Here is a 16,366-nt window from a genome sequence, read left to right on the forward strand (position 1 = left end):
CAGGTTATTGAAGGACAACCTCAAGGATTCTCAGTTCAGCATCCGCTACCAATACCTGCTGGCTGCCCTGCTGTGCTGCTGTGGCAAGGGACTGAGGGAGGAGTTTAACCGCCAGTGCTGGCTTGTCAATACCCTGGCCAAACTGGCCCAGCAGGTCCGAGAGGCCACCCCATCTGCCCGCCAGGTGAGCAGGCCAGGCTGCCTCTCCCTGTCCCCATTTCTAGCTGAGGCCTGTGTGGCTGTTACCTGTAGGCCAAGGGCAGATAGCCCCCAAGCTGGCCACAGCTCATGAGTGTGCTTTGTTCGGCTTGTAAAAGATTAGAATTTTGACTTAGCTGTTTGCCTTCATGGCGGGGCATACTTGTGTATGCTGTCCACTGTAGGAGCACACTCAGCAGGTGGGGGCTAAGGTCTGGTTGGTCACTTTTCACGGTGGGGAACCATGGCTCGGGGCTGAGACAGGCGACAGAAAGGGGCACCTTTATCTGTTTGTGGGAAGGCACTAGGCCAGCAGTGGTTCTCGTTGCTGACATTTAAAGCTTGGGAGATCTTTATCTGTGCGTCTGGGTTGGCGGCTTCTCTTAGCAAAGCCCGGAAGGACTTACCCCTGGGAATACCGCTTGCCCTCTAGTCTATACCTGTTTCTTCCCTCCTCCCAGTGGCCTGGCCTCTCTAGAAAGTCAGACACGCTTCTTGTGCACTGAGCAAGCCTGGGACCCACGTGGGTGATTGTCCTTCCTGAGAGTTTCTGAGCAGCTGTCCCTGGTATTTAGGCACATGACTAGGCCCCTTCCTCTGGGAGATAGATACCCGGCGCTCAGCCGAGACTCTGGGCCTCATCCCTGCTCCCCCCCCCCCCCCTCTGAAGGGCATCCTTCGCACAGGCTTGGAGGAGGTGAAGCAGTTCTTTGCCCTCAATGGCTCATGCCGTCTGCCGCTCAGCCCCAGTCTGCTGGTGAAAGGCATCGTGCCCAGGGTAAGTCACTGCTAGGTGCAGAACGTCAAAGAATGGAGAACACATGGGAGACGAGGGCCTCCTTACCCTGTCCTGGGAGAGGAGGGCAAATGGGTGGGCTCTTGCAGCTTGAGTGTGTGGACTTGGGCGGACAGCTGTAACTTCGTGCAGGGCAGAGGATCTGGGTCAGAGGCTGGGCCTCCTGATGATGCTGAGGAAGAAGCCAGGGAGGGTGGTGATGATGGCAGCTCTTAGCCTCGACTCACCGTCCAGCGCGGGCCTTTTGTTGGTTGTTTCATTCCATCCTCACAACTCTTAGGCACGTGGTACTGTTATAGAAGTGTGGGATTTACCAAAAGTCACAAACCAGTAAGTTGTGTACACAGTGAAGGAAAGAGTGTGGGTAATCAGATGTTAGAGCCGTGGTTCTAGCAAACTACACCAGGAAGACAGAAGCAAGGAAAGGGATGTGGACTTTGGGATCCTGGGAAAGCTGGAACATGTAATGAGCTTGTCCTGAGCAGACCAACAAGAAGGTCCTGATCTAACATGAAGAGGTCATTTTCCATGCTGGCTGTGGACCACCCTGACGTTAGCCATTGCCCTCTCTACTGTACATACAGGACTGCTCCTACTTCAATTCCAACGCTGTCCCCCTCAAGCTCGCCTTCCAAAATGTGGATCCCCTGGGTGAGAACATCCGGGTCATCTTCAAGGTGAGAATGCTTTTCTCAGCGGGATGCCAGGGATGTGCCTGAAATATCAGCACTTGAGAGAGAGAGGCAGGGGGGGAGGGCACCGGGCAAGCCTGGGCTGGGCAGTGACCTCCAGGCCAGGCTGGGCTAGGTATCAACACTGTTTCCAAAAACAAAGCAAAGCAACCCCTGTCTTCAAAACAAACAAGGCAAAAGCAGTACTTTACTCACACCTGGTACTAGGAGTGAGAAGGGACAAGAGAATGCTCAAGGCTGAGGAAAGGCCTGGACCATTATGTTTCTCTTCTCTCTTCTCCTCCTTCTTCCTCCTCCCTTCTTATGTCCATCTGTCTGTCCCTCTCTCCCTCCCTCCCTCTGCTGCTGGGGATTGAGCCTAGGGCCCTGAGCATACTAGGCAGTGACTCTACCACCGAGCCACATCTCTATCCAGTCACACTACTTTTTTAATATCGAAAAGACTATCAGGTAAAAAGGGATGGTTGGCTCTCAGGTAAAAAGGGATTTTGATAAATCCTGCATAGCCCCAGAAGGCTAAGAGCAGTGTTAGGAGAAATAGAGGCGATCGATAGCTCAGAATATGGAAGCACCTTCTGGGAGGCAGGGCTGCTGGAGAATGTATAGGAGACGCTGGTTAAACTAGATGAACCTCATGTTTTCCCTCTACCTGGCTGCTCCCAGGTGGTGAGAAAGAAAGAGATGAGGATCTCAGAGTGCCTGCTTCAGGGGGCAGGCAACACACACCTGCCTGGGGCCCAGGAATAGAGCAGTGTGCTTAGCATTCACAGGGCTCTTGGCTCAAGGTTTGGCATTCAAAAAGAAAAGTAAATGTACTCTGTGACTAGAACCTTACAGCACAAGTTTGCTGTATACTATATTTCCTCTCTGATCTGGTATAAACAGTAAGGTTTTCAAAAAGCCGGGTGAACCACACATGATGGTATGTATCTATAATCTAGCACTCACCAGCTAAGGCAGGAAGATCGCTGGCCTGAGCTGCACAGAGAGACTTTGTCTCAAACAAACAGGCCTGTTGATCAGGAGGGTTTCTTGCAGAAAAGGAACCATAATTCAGTTCAGATGGGGGTGCAGCAATGTGGGGTGGGACGGGAGGTTGGGGGGGCACAGTAAAGGGCAAACTGCAGTGATCAGTGTCCTGTCTCTTGGTCCTTGATCTCCTGTGGGCCAGATCAACAGGTGGGCCGCGCAAAGCTAGGGAACTATAGCTTTTCCCTGCCCTTGTGGTTTGGATGCGGTGGGGTCTGTGAACCTGGAGGAGGGAGTGGATGTGGGTTTTAATCACTCCTCTTCCTTCCCAGTGCGGAGATGACCTTCGCCAGGACATGCTCACCCTGCAGATGATCCGAATCATGAGCAAGATCTGGGTGCAGGAGGGGCTGGATATGCGCATGGTCATTTTCCGGTGCTTCTCCACTGGCCGAGGGAGAGGTCAGTGCGGAGTCGGGCAGGGCAGACCTTCCCTCACTGCCTTTCTGCTTGTTTCCCAACACGAGCAGAACAATGGAGAATAGAAGGGCAGGATTGTTCCATGAGGAGATGTGGGGTGACTTGAAGAAAGAAAGCAAAACAAAACAGACTTGGAGGCATAGCAACCTCTGTGGACTTTGGATCTTGATCAAACAAATCAATTGTAGCTTTGAGATGGCTGTAAGAAAATTTTCAAATAGGCTGACTTCAAGGGCCACTGCTAGTTTTTTGTTTTTTTGTTTTTGTTTTTGTTTTTTTTTATATACTGTGACAAGTACATGGTTATTATGTCCTTGTTAATTATGTGTAGAAGTATTTATTGCATGAGATGGCATGTCTAAAGCGGAGAGTGGCGGCTGTGCGTCTATACTCCCAGCTCTCAGATGAGGTAGGAGGACCAGGAGTTCGAGGCCAGCTTGGGCTACAGAGCGAGATCCATTGTTGCTTTGTAGTCCTGTAGCTAGAACAGCAGGAAATAGGAAGCTAACTGGGTAATGGGAGATGAAACGAAGTTAGCAAAGTGTCGATGGTTGTTGACGCTGGGTGATGGTTACGCGAGAGTTGAGTGAAAACCCTGTATATATTTTACGAGTTCCATAGTAAAGTTTGGACAGAAAAAAACAAAGAAACAACATTCTGGCCTGGGAGGCCTCGAGCCCGTCTAGAATACGTGATGTAGGTGTGGTCTCCTTCCCATCATCCACCACGTATTTCTCCTACTGGCAGACTGTGTCCTAAGGCCCTGGGGCTTAGCTCACGGGAAGCATCTAGCCCAGCCAAGATAGACTGCCTCACTCTGTTCCGAAGCGTGAGTCCGACCCCTTCTCTCTCAGGGATGGTGGAGATGATACCCAACGCTGAGACACTACGCAAGATCCAGGTGGAGCACGGGGTCACCGGCTCCTTCAGGGATCGTCCCTTGGCCGACTGGCTACAGAAACACAACCCTGGAGAGGATGAATATGAAAAGGTAGGGCTGGGGGGGGGGGGGTTCAGGAGCCCAAAGCTGGGGCAGTGTGCCCGGCTGGGGCATGGGGCTCTGCCACCACCAGACCTGAGCGCACACGGATGAGCCAGCTCAGCTTTTCTGAAGCTCTAGCTGCACGGATGCGTCTGTGCAGCTAGAGATGGATCAGATGACTGTTGTAAATCAACAGCATCTTTCGGTATTGGTCAGAGAACCTTGTGGGTGGGGCAGCTTATGAGAGCTTGCCTGTATCTGTCCTCATTGTGGATCCTGGCTAGTTCCCCTTGTACTCAGAGGGATCCAGTGAATTTGAGATGGCAAGAAGAGGCTTTGGCTATCATTCTAACCGAGCCCCATTTTATTTATGTGTTTGCTTGTTTTGTGACGATGAGTCAGGTGTATGCCTTGCTCCAAGAAGACTGTGCCTTGAAGCCAAGGTTGAGGCCGGGGATGAGACTGATGGGAGAGCAGAGAGGCCCGGCTGGCCCCTGACTAGAGGAAAGAAGGCGAGCTTCCAGGCATTGTGGGGCCTTGGTGGTCTGAGAGTGAAGTGGGACAGGTTCCGATAAAAAAAATACCAGATTGTGGCTCATGCTTTTAATCCCAGCACCCCCGGGAGGCAGGGACAGGTAGATCTCTGTGAGTTCCAAACCAGCCAGGGCTACATAATGAGACTCTGTCCCAAAAACAGACAGACAAGTGCCAGAATGTTATTTCCTATAAGGCTTGCTTCAAGGGAATATAAATACCAATTCGTGTCGATCAGTGCATTTCACTCCTGAAGGAAGACACGCAGACAGCCAAATTATAACCAGAGTGTGCCTGATGGATGTGAGGCCAGTGGTCTTAAATGGCCCTGATAAGTTTGTGGTCCCCAGGGTTTAATGTCCAGCCCCTGCCCTTTCTGACTAACACACTCTCGACTAAAATGCCCTCTGTTATGTCCTCTATCCCTATTCACGCACTGAGGCCTCCATAGCCCTTCTTTTAGCCCCTTTCCCCCTGCAGCCTAAGCCTCTATAGCCCTGGCTGGCTGGATTCCTCAATTGCATCTCTGCTCCATGGAGGGGAAGCTTAGTGTCCTCCTGAGACCTGCTTATTGTATGTTTCCTATCAGTAAATGTAGGATGCTGCGGTCACCAGCTTCTTATGGTTCCTCTGCCTGGTTTTGGGGCACTTTTTAAGTCCACAGCCATTCGTGTCTCACCTTTGCTCTGGGTTCTCCAGAAGCTCCTGCCAGATAAGTCCATCTTACATCACAGCCTGGCCTGCTCCAATGGTGACAGTAAGCTCTGGCCTAGGAAGCCATTTCCGCTTCCTCAGCCTCAAAAACTGCTCCTTCTACATCATGAGACTCAGCCTTGGAGAGGACTATTGCTTCTTTTCTCCCTCCTCCAAACCCATACGCTATTTATGCTAACGTGTTCTTTTCAGGTGTTGAACGCTTCCCATAACAAGCGCTGTGCTAGGTGTTGGAATTGTAATTACTCCATGCACGTGTCCCAACAAGTCATAATGAACGTGGGAGTGTCTACAACAAGCAGGAACATACCTAGACGCTAACTTTGTTCATTTTTTCCCCCTTTTGGCTTTTGAGACAAGACCTCACTCTGGCATAGTTCAGGCAGGCCTGGAACTCATGATCCTCCTGCCTCAGCTTCCTGGATGCTGGGATTGTAGGAATGAGGCATAGTACTAGTAGCTTGTTATGGTAATGCCTAGAAGAAAAGAACTTGACTATGCTAAGCAAACAACACCCATGTTTCACTGGTGAGATGCAGGAGGATCCTGCATAAATTGAGGTTCATACCTGCCCAACGGGGGTGGGGGGAGAGAGTTGCCCTTGCTGGTGAGCAGCAGCCCACAGGAGTAGGCTAAGTGCACACACCTGTGGGTGTGCATGCCCGGGCCAAAGCGGGGCATCAGGTGTCTCTCTCGGCCACTGTGTACCTTATTGCCTTTAGGCAGGGTCTGTTGAGGAACTGGAAACTTGCTGTTTGGCTGGGCTGGCTGCTTAGTGAGCTCTCAGATAGACTCTGCCTGTCTCCCCCCCCCCCCCACAGCGGGGTTACAGGCAGGCAAGGCCACACCTAGCTTTTTACATTGGTACTGGGGATTCCAACTCAGGACCTCATGCTTATAGCACGAGTGCTCTTACCCCAGCCCTCCCTCCCGCCCCTTGAGCCCCAAAATATCTCCAACACATTTTACCAAATAGAGATGTCTGATTTTCAAGTGCAAAGCAGTGCAGGGAGTGTGAAGCTGTCTGAGCGCTTCTTCTTTGGGATACAGTGATTTTACTTAGGTAAGCATCTAGCTGGTACCAAGCACTCTGGGATGGAGTGGTATTTGGGACAGGAAGGAGGGTCGTGTACCAGGCCTTTTCTTTTAGGCCACCAATCAGCTCGCAAATCATGACATGGAGACTTCTTGGTTTTGAATGCTCAGCACACTTCTGGCTAGCTCTTTTAATTTAAATTAACCGATTTCTCTTTACCTGCCTTTTGCCTTGGGGCTGGTTACCTTTCTTACTCTGTGTAGCTTACTTTCACTGCTTCTCTGTGTCTGGCCTGCGCTGCCTGACCTCTTGCCCTGGGTGTGCCCTGCCCCTCCTTTCTCTCCTCCTCCTCGCGTGTCCTTCTCTTTCTCCTTGAGCCTGGCAGCCCCGCCCGTCTCTCTCTCTCTGCCTAGTTATTGGCTGTCCAGCTCTTTATTAGACCAATCAGGTACCTTAGGCAGGCAAGGTGAAACAGATACAACACATCTTTACATAGTTAAACACACATCCCTGCATCCTTAAACAAACGCAGCATAAATGAGAGGAACATACGGTGACACAGTTGGTATCTGCACCATAAACAAATGTAGCACATCTGTGCCTAGTTAAAATAATATTCCACCGCAGGGTCAGGGGCCCTTGGTCCACACACTCAGTAGCCAGACTTGAGTCAGGGTTACCACAACCTACTGGAAAAGTTTTAAGCACTAGCCTCTCTGTCCACTAAGGCCTCCCAATCCGAACTCCACATGTCCATCGTCTTTCCAGCCCCCACCCCACCCCAAACACACCCTCAGATGTCTGCAGACATGAACCTGCCATCTACTTCAGGATACATGGACGATGGAAGGTGTTTCTGGTACACAATGAGGATGAGCAGGCAGGTGCTGGGTGCTGCTAGAGCTCCCGTGAGAGAGCAAGGTCAGAGCTGCCCGTGGTCCCCACTACCTGCTTCCACTCTCCCAGGCTGTGGAGAACTTCATCTACTCCTGTGCTGGATGCTGTGTGGCTACATACGTCTTGGGCATCTGTGACAGACACAATGACAACATCATGCTGAAGACCACCGGACACATGTTCCATATAGATTTCGGCCGCTTCCTGGGCCACGCGCAGATGTTCGGCAACATCAAGAGGTGAGGGGCCTCCTGTGCGGAGGGGTTCAGAGCTGGGGCACAACATTCTGCCCCGGGCGGGCAGCCCTGAAGAAGAGAGGCCAGCGGATCACATGACGAGGGGCCGAGGGCCGAGCAAAGGCGCAGCTAGGCACCTGAGCATCAGCGAGGAACCCAGTTGGGTTTCTGGGAGAAAGTGTGATTAGCTCCCAGGTCAGAACATGTGATGAGGGGTGGACCTTACAAGGTGTCCTTCCTTCTCCATATTGACCTTTTACCTATATGTTCCCTTGGCCCAGGGACCGAGCCCCCTTTGTCTTCACCTCGGACATGGCATATGTCATCAACGGGGGTGACAAGCCTTCCAGCCGATTCCACGATTTTGTTGACCTTTGCTGCCAAGCCTACAACCTCATCCGCAAGCATACCCACCTCTTCCTCAACCTTCTGGGCCTGGTGAGGAGCTCATCTCTCTGTGGCCCTCCTTCTTATTCCCTGGCTCTATCTGTAAGACTGCCCCGGATTGTTCCAGAGGATTCCTGAAGATCCAGTTGTGTTACCTGCCTCTCCTAAAAGCAGGGACCCCAAACTACTAGGAACAGTGATGCCTGATGTCCTCATGTTGCCTCTCAGTCCCTGTGGCCCTGTAACCACTGCCCACATAATCTGTCTGTAACTCCAAAGGGTCATGGGGAGCCTAGTATAGAAAACCTTGCCTCAGGGTCGAGAGGAAGCCATGCTTGACTCTTGTTACAGGAAGCCCTCCTTTCTCTAGATGTTGTCCTGTGGAATCCCCGAGCTCTCCGACCTAGAGGACCTCAAGTATGTGTATGATGCTCTGAGGCCTCAGGACACAGAGGCCAATGCCACCACCTACTTCACAAGGTAATACCCAGCGCAAACCACACCCAAGTAGTCCACAGGCTGCTAGGTTGGCTGAAGCAGGCTGGGCAGTGGGAAAGACTTAGCCCACATGGCAGGGAACAGGACTTGGGTCTCCTAGCCTAGTTTTGCCTTGGTAATAATTTTGTTCCTGTTTGCATTCTGGAGCAATATGTATAATTAGGGTTCTCTCTTGTTCTCTTCTTCTTATTTTTTTTTTGGGGGGGAGAAAATCAAGAAAAAAGGGTTTCTCTGTGTAGCCCTGGCTGTCCTAGAACTTACTCTATACACCAGGCTGGCCTTGAACTTAGAGATCTGCCTACCTCTGCACTCCAAGTGCTGGATTGAAGGTGTGCACCCCCCATAACCCAGTTTATGATATTTTTTAGCTCTTTTGGTCAGACCCTTCTGCTTTCATAAGACGTGGCTTAGCAGTTAGCCTTTTTGAGTGGTGCTTAGGGTGGTCCTGGGATTCCATTTGGTAGTACTATTTAGACATTTGCTGTCCCAACCTCCCTCCTCCTACCTTGTTTGGAGTATCTTTGGCAGGAGGCATAAAAACTCCGGGTTCACAAATGCAAACTGCATGAGAGAGCTGTCAATCACACGCTCTATGAGAGCATTACATTGGGAACATAATTCGATCTGGTGGTTAATCTCAGGGCTCAGGGTGAGCAGGGTTGCACACACCTGTAATCCTAGTACTTAGGAAGCTTGAGACAGGAGGGTCACCGTAAATTTGAGGCCAGCCTGGGTGACATAGTGAGACCCTGTGTACCCTCACCTCACCCTACCCCCCCCCCAAATCTCAGGACTTAAGGAATATCTAGCTGGATAGTTGTCAAGGCAGAGGGAGGTTGGGTCCGAGCTTACAACCTTTGTCTCCCATCCTACACAAACAGGTTGATTGAGTCCAGCCTGGGCAGCGTAGCCACAAAACTCAACTTCTTCATCCATAACCTGGCTCAGATGAAGTTCACAGGCTCCGACGACCGGCTGACCCTTTCCTTCGCTCCCCGAACACACACTCTCAAGAGCTCTGGCCGCATCACTGACGTTTTTCTCTGCCGCCATGAGAAGGTCTTCCATCCCAGCAAGGGCTATGTAAGGGTTCGCTCCTCTCTGGCCCTCATTGCTTCCTGTCCACCCATCTTCTTGGGGTTAAGTCTTTGCTCACACCTGCGCAGTGGGCCCTGGGATTTACCAAGGTTCTTGCATTGGGAATAATCCGAGACAGATGAGTTCCCTCGCATAAGGGACTTGCATAGGCTCAGAGACCTGAACTGGTTTGTCATTCTGTGAGTCACATGTCCCATGAGCCACAGTCAGGAAGTCCTTTATCCTTCTGGGAAATACCACATGCACAGCTGGGCGTTGGTGGCATATGCCTTTAGTCCCAGCACTCGGGAGGCAGAGGCAGGCGGATCTCTGTGAGTTCAAGTCCAGCCTGGTCTACAAGTGAGTTCCAGGACAATCTCCAAAACAATACAGAGAAACCCTGTCTCCAAAAACAAACAAACAAACAAAAAGGTCAGGCAGGTGTACTCTGAGTTTTGGCCTTTGCAGATATATGTGGTGAAGGTGATGCGAGAGAATGTTCATGAGGCAACTTACATCCAGAGGACATTTGAGGAGTTCCAGGAGCTGCACAATAAGCTGCGTCTGCTCTTCCCGTCTTCCTTCCTGCCCAGGTATTCCCCACCCCCACCCCCCATCCTCTTGAGGGAGCATGTACCTAGCTGGACTGTTTCAGAAAGGATTCAGAAAGGACCCTTTGAACCCAACAGGAGCTCTACCCGCTTTACCCTGCCAGGGAGTGGGATTGGTAGCAAGAGCTCCCCCTGCTGGCTGTTATTGCCAACCATCCCAACAGCCTTGCTCTAGCCTTGGAGAAAACAAAATAAAACAAAACAAAACGTGGAAGCAGTAGCCAGAAAGCAAGCCAGATGAGCTGAAATCGGGCACTGGGTGAATCTGAACATGACTCAAAGTCTATAACTTATCAAAGAACTATACCATTTTTCCCCAATGGATAAAGTGTGATACACACACATTAGGAACTTTGACAACTACATCACAAATGAGCCTGACTGAAATATGCTAGTCACAAGAAAATAAATAAATAAATGAATAAAATGACATGATCCTACTTATTGCAGTCCCCAAGAGTAGTCAGAGTCCTGGAGACCGCATACAAAATCGGTTGTTGAGGTCTGACAGGTGTGATGCTTTAGCTGTTCGAGATGAAGAGGTCTGGACCGTCATGACGTCTGGTGACGTTTATGCAGCCAAGTGAATATGTCAGTGCCACAGAACTGTACCCACAGGTCTTTAAATGCTTGATGATTAAAATGCTGGCATTGTCTGGGATCCCAGGGAGTGTGTGTGTGTGGTGTGTGTGTGTGCGTGTGTGTGCGCGTGTGTAGTGTGTGTGTGTGTGTGTGTGTGTATAGGAGTCAGGGAGGCAAGGGTCCCCCAGAGAAGCAGCTGGGAAATGAGGATCAGGTAAATAGAAATGCGAATGAAGTGTCTAAAATCTTCACATTCGCTCCCCATCCCAACGTCCCTTCCGGCCTGCCATTCTAGCTTTCCTAGTCGCTTTGTGATTGGCCGCTCCCGGGGAGAGGCAGGGGCTGACCGGCGGAAGGAGGAGCTAAATGGCTACATCTGGCACTTGATTCATGCAGCCCCAGAGGTGGCTGAGGTGAGTGAGTGGGTGGAGGATGAGAGGAGGGGAGTGAAGTGGTGGGGATGGGGATGGGGGTTCTGCCTGGCTGGCTGATGACCAGCACCTGCTCTACTGAAGCTTACAGAGCCCAGGGTTCATGGTGCTTATTAGAAACATTCTCCAGAGAAAGGCACGCTAACTCAGTCTTATCTCCCCAAGGAGGTGTGTTGAAAGGGAACTAGAAAAGACAGGAGTAGACTAGAATAGACTGCTTTTGACCTGAAATGGCCTGTTTTTTGTTTTTTGTTTTTTTTTAATGTACTTATTTTGACTTTGTTGTTGTTTTGGTTTGGTTTTTTGGTTTTTCAAGACAGGGTTTCTCTGTATAGCTTTGGAGACTGTCCTGGAACTAGCTCTGTAGATCAGGCTGGCCTCGAACTCACAGAGTCCATCTGCCTCTGTCTCCCAAGTGCTGGGATTAAAGGCAGGTGTGTGCCACCAATTCCCTGCTTATTTCGGTTTTTCAGATGTGGTCTTACTCTCACTAAGAACTTATTTTGCAGACCAGGCTAGCCTCGAATAGTCTTCTTCCTGAGATTACAGTAATTTATTCCCCAACCCACCTGATCATTGGCTACTTTTTCTTTAAAAAAAAAAAAAAAAAAAAAGTGTGTGTGTGTGTGTGTGTGTGTCTGTGTATAAATATAATTAGCCCTTCCTGGGTCATGTCTTACTGAAGAGTGGCCCCGTTTTCCGGTCTGTTCCAGTGTGACCTGGTATATACCTTCTTCCACCCCCTGCCCCGGGATGAGAAGGCTTCAGGCCCCAGCCCAGTTCCAAAGTCCTCAGGTAATAGTACCTTCCTGGTGGCGGTCCTGCCGAAGGACATCACCTCCTCTTTGTCAACTTTCCTTCCTGTTCAGTTGCTTGCTTGCTGGGGACTCTGGGTTTCCACTCAGGTTGTGGTGTTCACAGCTGTATCTCTGAGTTCCCTAGGGGATGGGTATTTATTTAGTGACAAATTCGTCCCAGCCCAACTGGATGTTACGTTCCACACCACAAGGGTATCAGAATCCTGACAGGCTGGGGCAGGACTTAGGAAGGAAGGAGAAACATCTGCCTGGCACCAGGCAGAGGCACTTGTGGCCTGAGGATCTTTCTCAGTTCCCTTTATCCCTACAGATGGCACGTGGGCCCGGCCCGTTGGGAAGGTCGGTGGGGAGGTGAAGCTGTCCGTCTCCTACAAAAACAACAAACTTTTCATCATGGTGATGCATATTCGGGGCTTGGTAAGTGCAGGCACAGCCCTCATCGGCTCCTTCGTCTTTCTGCTGCTGGTTTTTGGGTGAGCCAGTCCTTCTCTGCTCCCGCATCATGACAGTCACCACAGATGTGTGCTGAGCCTCTGCCACAGGCTGCCCAGGTGATCGCAGGCACAGCTGCTTCGCGTTCTGAGTACTGAGAGCCTCTTTATAAGATGGCGTGGTGCCTCCCTCCAGGGCTTGCTGTGGGGATGAGCTGAGACAATCCATGGGACACACTTGCCTTTTTGAGCAGTGCTATTGCTATGGTAATTGTGGTTTTATAAAAAGAGAGGCCTAGGGGCTTGCTATCTAGTTATAGTAATAGGTAAATACAGATAGGTAAGTCTAGACAAGGCAGCCACTGAACTCCCTTCAGGCATAGTCAAGATGATATATAATTAATTTTGGCACAGGTTCTAAGAATATCATGAATGGGCTCGTTCCGGGCGGTATGGCCATAGACAACAGAAACGTGTACTTCAGAGTCAAACCTTAATTTCATGTTCACACTCTTTTAGCGCTTACTCATTCATTCATCAAACGCTATCTAGCGTCTACCAATACGTTAGCCCTTGATACCTGAGAAATCAAAAACAGCTGTGCCCAGGGCGCTTACAGTCTACTTAGAAAGGGCAGAGTGCAGAGTAGACAAGGGAATATGAACGGTGTGTCAGTGGGCTGAGAACCTACAAAATAAGCAGAGGCGGAAACACGTTTGCATCAGGGGTAGAGGAGACCTCAGTGGTGTGATCTGTACAAACACCTAAGGAAGGGAGGGAGGAAACACCTTGTGTGAATCTGGGAGAGGGTTGTCCAGACAAGGGAGCGGTTAGGTCTAGTGCGCAGACTCCAGAACTACTTAGTTCCCATTAGCTACAGCCCAGAGTGAAGGGCCCAGGCACCAATGGGTGCATAGTAAGGCTTTGGCTTCGGTCCTTAGAGGTCTTTGGGTAAATGTGCAGTGTTCTGATTTAAGGGTCAGGGAATGATGGATGGGCCTTTTCATTTAGGTATGACAGACTGTCAATCTAGCGCAAGCTAACCTGGAACTGAAACTCCATGTGTAGCCCAGCTGGCCTCGACCACAAGGGGGTCCTCCTGACTCAGCATCCCATGCCCTAGGGTTCCAGGCATGAAATGCTACTCTCAGCTTTGACTTAGGGACGAGGAGTTTGGAGACCACGGGTTGGTTGGACCCAGGCTCTAAAACCAGAAACTAGAACTGAGTCAACCTGAGTAAACCAGGAGCCAGCAGACTGAACAAGCAACCTCTCCTCTCTGACTCATATCTCTACCCGGTAGAGCTTAAAAGGGACCACATGGCAAAACAGCATGGAGAAGAGATGCCTGGAGAGATGTGGCGTTCACTTAAAACTGTATTACAAGCCAAGCACTCCTTTAATTCCAGCACTCAGGAGGCAGAGGCAGGTAGATGGGTCTCTGTGAGTTTAAGTTCAGCCTAGTCTATATAGTGAGCTCCAGGATAGCCAGGGCTATGTAGAGAGAGAGAGAGACCCTGTCTCAAAAAAAAAAAAGTTAAAACTGAAAAATTGTGTGTGTGTGTGTGTTCAATGGAATCATGGTAGATCTTTTTTTATCAGCATGTAATGAGCTGGAAAGCTGATAAAAAGATTTGGTGTGCACCACAAAAAGCCGGGGGGCGAATGAGGGAGAATCTGGATCAGAGTGTGTCTTCAGGGATGCTTAGAAAGTAGAAGGCACTGTGGGATCTTCATCTTCTGTTTCCACTGTAGCAACCGCTCCAAGATGGCAATGACCCTGACCCCTACGTAAAGATTTACCTCCTTCCCGACCCTCAGAAGACCACAAAGAGGAAAACCAAAGTGGCCCGGAAGACCTGTAACCCTACCTACAATGAGATGGTGTGTGGGAAATGGGTCACGGGATGGGGGGCGGGTGGGCCTGGGTAGCACAGGGGTTGGCGGACGGCTTCTTAATTCTTCATATATTTTCGGTTTCTTGAGGCCCAAACTTCATATGTAACTGAGGCTGACCTCAAAATTCCTGATGCTCCCACCACCACCACCTGGGATTCTAGGCCTGAGCCACACTACACCTGACAGGAAACTATCCCTTCTTATAAATTAATTGTAGTGGAGCAAGTCATCCTTGTTCATGTAGGTGCTTTTTTCCTTCAGTGGTGGCCTTGAGAATTTCCGTATGGACTGCACTTTTTCTTTTTCTTAATATTGGTTTTATTTGTGTATAAATCCCCTGGTTTTGTGAGGGTGTTGGATCCCCTGGAACTGGAGTTACAGGCAGTTGTGAGCTGCCATGATGGGTGTAGGGACTTGAACCCAGATCTTCTGAAAAAGCAGCCAGTGCCTTTTTTTCCCCCTAGACAGGGTTAACTCTGACTGTCTTGAAAACTACCAGGTTGGCCTTGAACTCACAGAGATACTACTCCTGCCTCTACCTCCTAAGTGCTGGGATTAAAGGTGTGCGTCACCAGGCTGGGCAACAGCCACTACTTTTTTTTTTTTTAAGATTGTATTTATTATGTATACAGTGTTCTGCCAGTGTTCTGCATGCATACTTACACACCAGAACTCATTACAGATGGTTGTGAGTCACCATGTGGTTGCTGGGAATTGAACTCAGGTCCTCTGGAAGAACAGCCAGTGCTCTTAACCTCTGAGCCACCTCTCCAGCCCAACAGCAACCACTGAACTGTTTGTTGAGCCCCCATGAACTTACAAAGCCTAACCCTATGTACCCCCTGCCCCTCTGTGGTGAAAGCACAACCCTGAGGGTTGTGATTCTCAAGATGGGATTTGGGCCCTACTATCTGCTGGCCCTGTGTGTAGGAAGACCAGAGGCTCCAATAAACAATCCCAGCCTTTGGGAGGCGGAGGCAGGATTGCCCAGCCTGGGCTATGCGTTACCCTCTCTTAAAGAAGCAACCTAGGGACTGGGTTATCCCTTCAGAATCCCCGAGGGCTTCCCCTGCCCTGTCTCACGGCCTTCCTCTCTTCCCTCTCTTCCCAATGCCCGTGTCTGCAGTTGGTGTATGATGGGATCCCCAAGGGAGACCTACAGCAGCGGGAGCTCCAGCTGAGCGTGCTCAGTGAGCAAGGATTTTGGGAGAAAGTGCTCCTTGGGGAGGTGCACATCCGCCTTCGGGAGCTGGACCTGGCCCAGGAGAAGACGGGTTGGTTTGCACTGGGATCTCGAGGTCATGGAACCTTATGAGCCCAGTCATGGCCCAGACCCGCAGCTGCTGCCCAGAGCTGGGGGGAGAAGTCTCTTCCCTGCGACTCCTTTGCTAGGAAGGGGCAGAGTCTTGAGTGGCCTTCCCCATGGTCTATGTGGACCTGACCTCGGCGGCGGGGGGCTGGAAGAGTCCAGTGCTCTCCGCTGCCCCCTCCCCAGCCGACCGCACTCGGGTTGGTTGTGGGGAACAGCCCCTTGGAAGCCGTGAGGTTGCCGCAGTTTTAAGTTTACCTTGTGTCAAGGGAGCAATGTCTGCTTTGGGGGTGTGTGGGGCGCGGGCTCTATGAAGTAGCACTTGGGGGAGGGTGGGTGGATATTTTATTTTTATTTTTAAAAAATGAAATAGTATTGTTGTCCTAAGTGGGACAGGAAGCTTTGTGAGAGGGGCATCCCATGCCTCAGAAAGCAAAAGAGGACTATTTGGGTTTGTTTTTTTTTTTTTTTTTTTTTTTTTTTTTGTATCATGAAAGTTCTTATTGGACTTTTTCCCAGGACGTTTTTTGGGTTTTGTTTTCTAGCTATAGGAAATATTGGGGAGGGGCCCAGTAGGTCCTCGGTGAAATCCTCCCTCTCAGGCGCCCTGGGGAAGGGTGGGGAGGACTCATTGACTGCTGGGCCGTGTGATTTTTGCCTCCAAAGGAGAGCAGTGTGATACATACGTGTGTAAGGAAGGGCCTTCCATGTCAGGGTTCCGCCAAGGACCTATGTTCAGGGACCCATGCTCTTTTTTTCTCTTTTCTTCCCCTGCTGGAAGTGACTCTA

The 16,366-nt window shown here is 50.4% G+C and overlaps 1 protein-coding gene across 2 annotated transcripts in view; it reads left to right on the plus strand.

Annotated features, from left to right (window-relative positions):
* Window positions 1-15,598, plus strand: part of Pik3c2b (phosphatidylinositol-4-phosphate 3-kinase catalytic subunit type 2 beta) — a 41,880-nt gene extending 26,282 nt beyond the window's left edge. For both annotated transcript variants that reach the window (XM_051203919.1, XM_051203920.1), the window contains exons 18-32: window positions 4-184; window positions 869-976; window positions 1,579-1,671; window positions 2,988-3,117; window positions 3,990-4,126; window positions 7,368-7,537; window positions 7,816-7,972; window positions 8,292-8,401; window positions 9,301-9,502; window positions 9,965-10,089; window positions 10,985-11,102; window positions 11,834-11,915; window positions 12,249-12,355; window positions 14,125-14,253; window positions 15,395-15,598. In XM_051203919.1, coding sequence (XP_051059876.1) covers window positions 4-184; window positions 869-976; window positions 1,579-1,671; window positions 2,988-3,117; window positions 3,990-4,126; window positions 7,368-7,537; window positions 7,816-7,972; window positions 8,292-8,401; window positions 9,301-9,502; window positions 9,965-10,089; window positions 10,985-11,102; window positions 11,834-11,915; window positions 12,249-12,355; window positions 14,125-14,253; window positions 15,395-15,583 — 2,038 coding nt within the window. In that variant the 3' untranslated portion in view covers window positions 15,584-15,598. The remainder of the gene's footprint in view (window positions 1-3; window positions 185-868; window positions 977-1,578; window positions 1,672-2,987; window positions 3,118-3,989; window positions 4,127-7,367; window positions 7,538-7,815; window positions 7,973-8,291; window positions 8,402-9,300; window positions 9,503-9,964; window positions 10,090-10,984; window positions 11,103-11,833; window positions 11,916-12,248; window positions 12,356-14,124; window positions 14,254-15,394) is intronic.
* The last annotated feature ends 768 nt before the right edge of the window (window positions 15,599-16,366 follow it).

Source organism: Phodopus roborovskii, unplaced genomic scaffold (assembly GCF_943737965.1).
Source record: "Phodopus roborovskii unplaced genomic scaffold, PHOROB, whole genome shotgun sequence".
Lineage (NCBI taxonomy): Eukaryota > Metazoa > Chordata > Mammalia > Rodentia > Cricetidae > Phodopus > Phodopus roborovskii.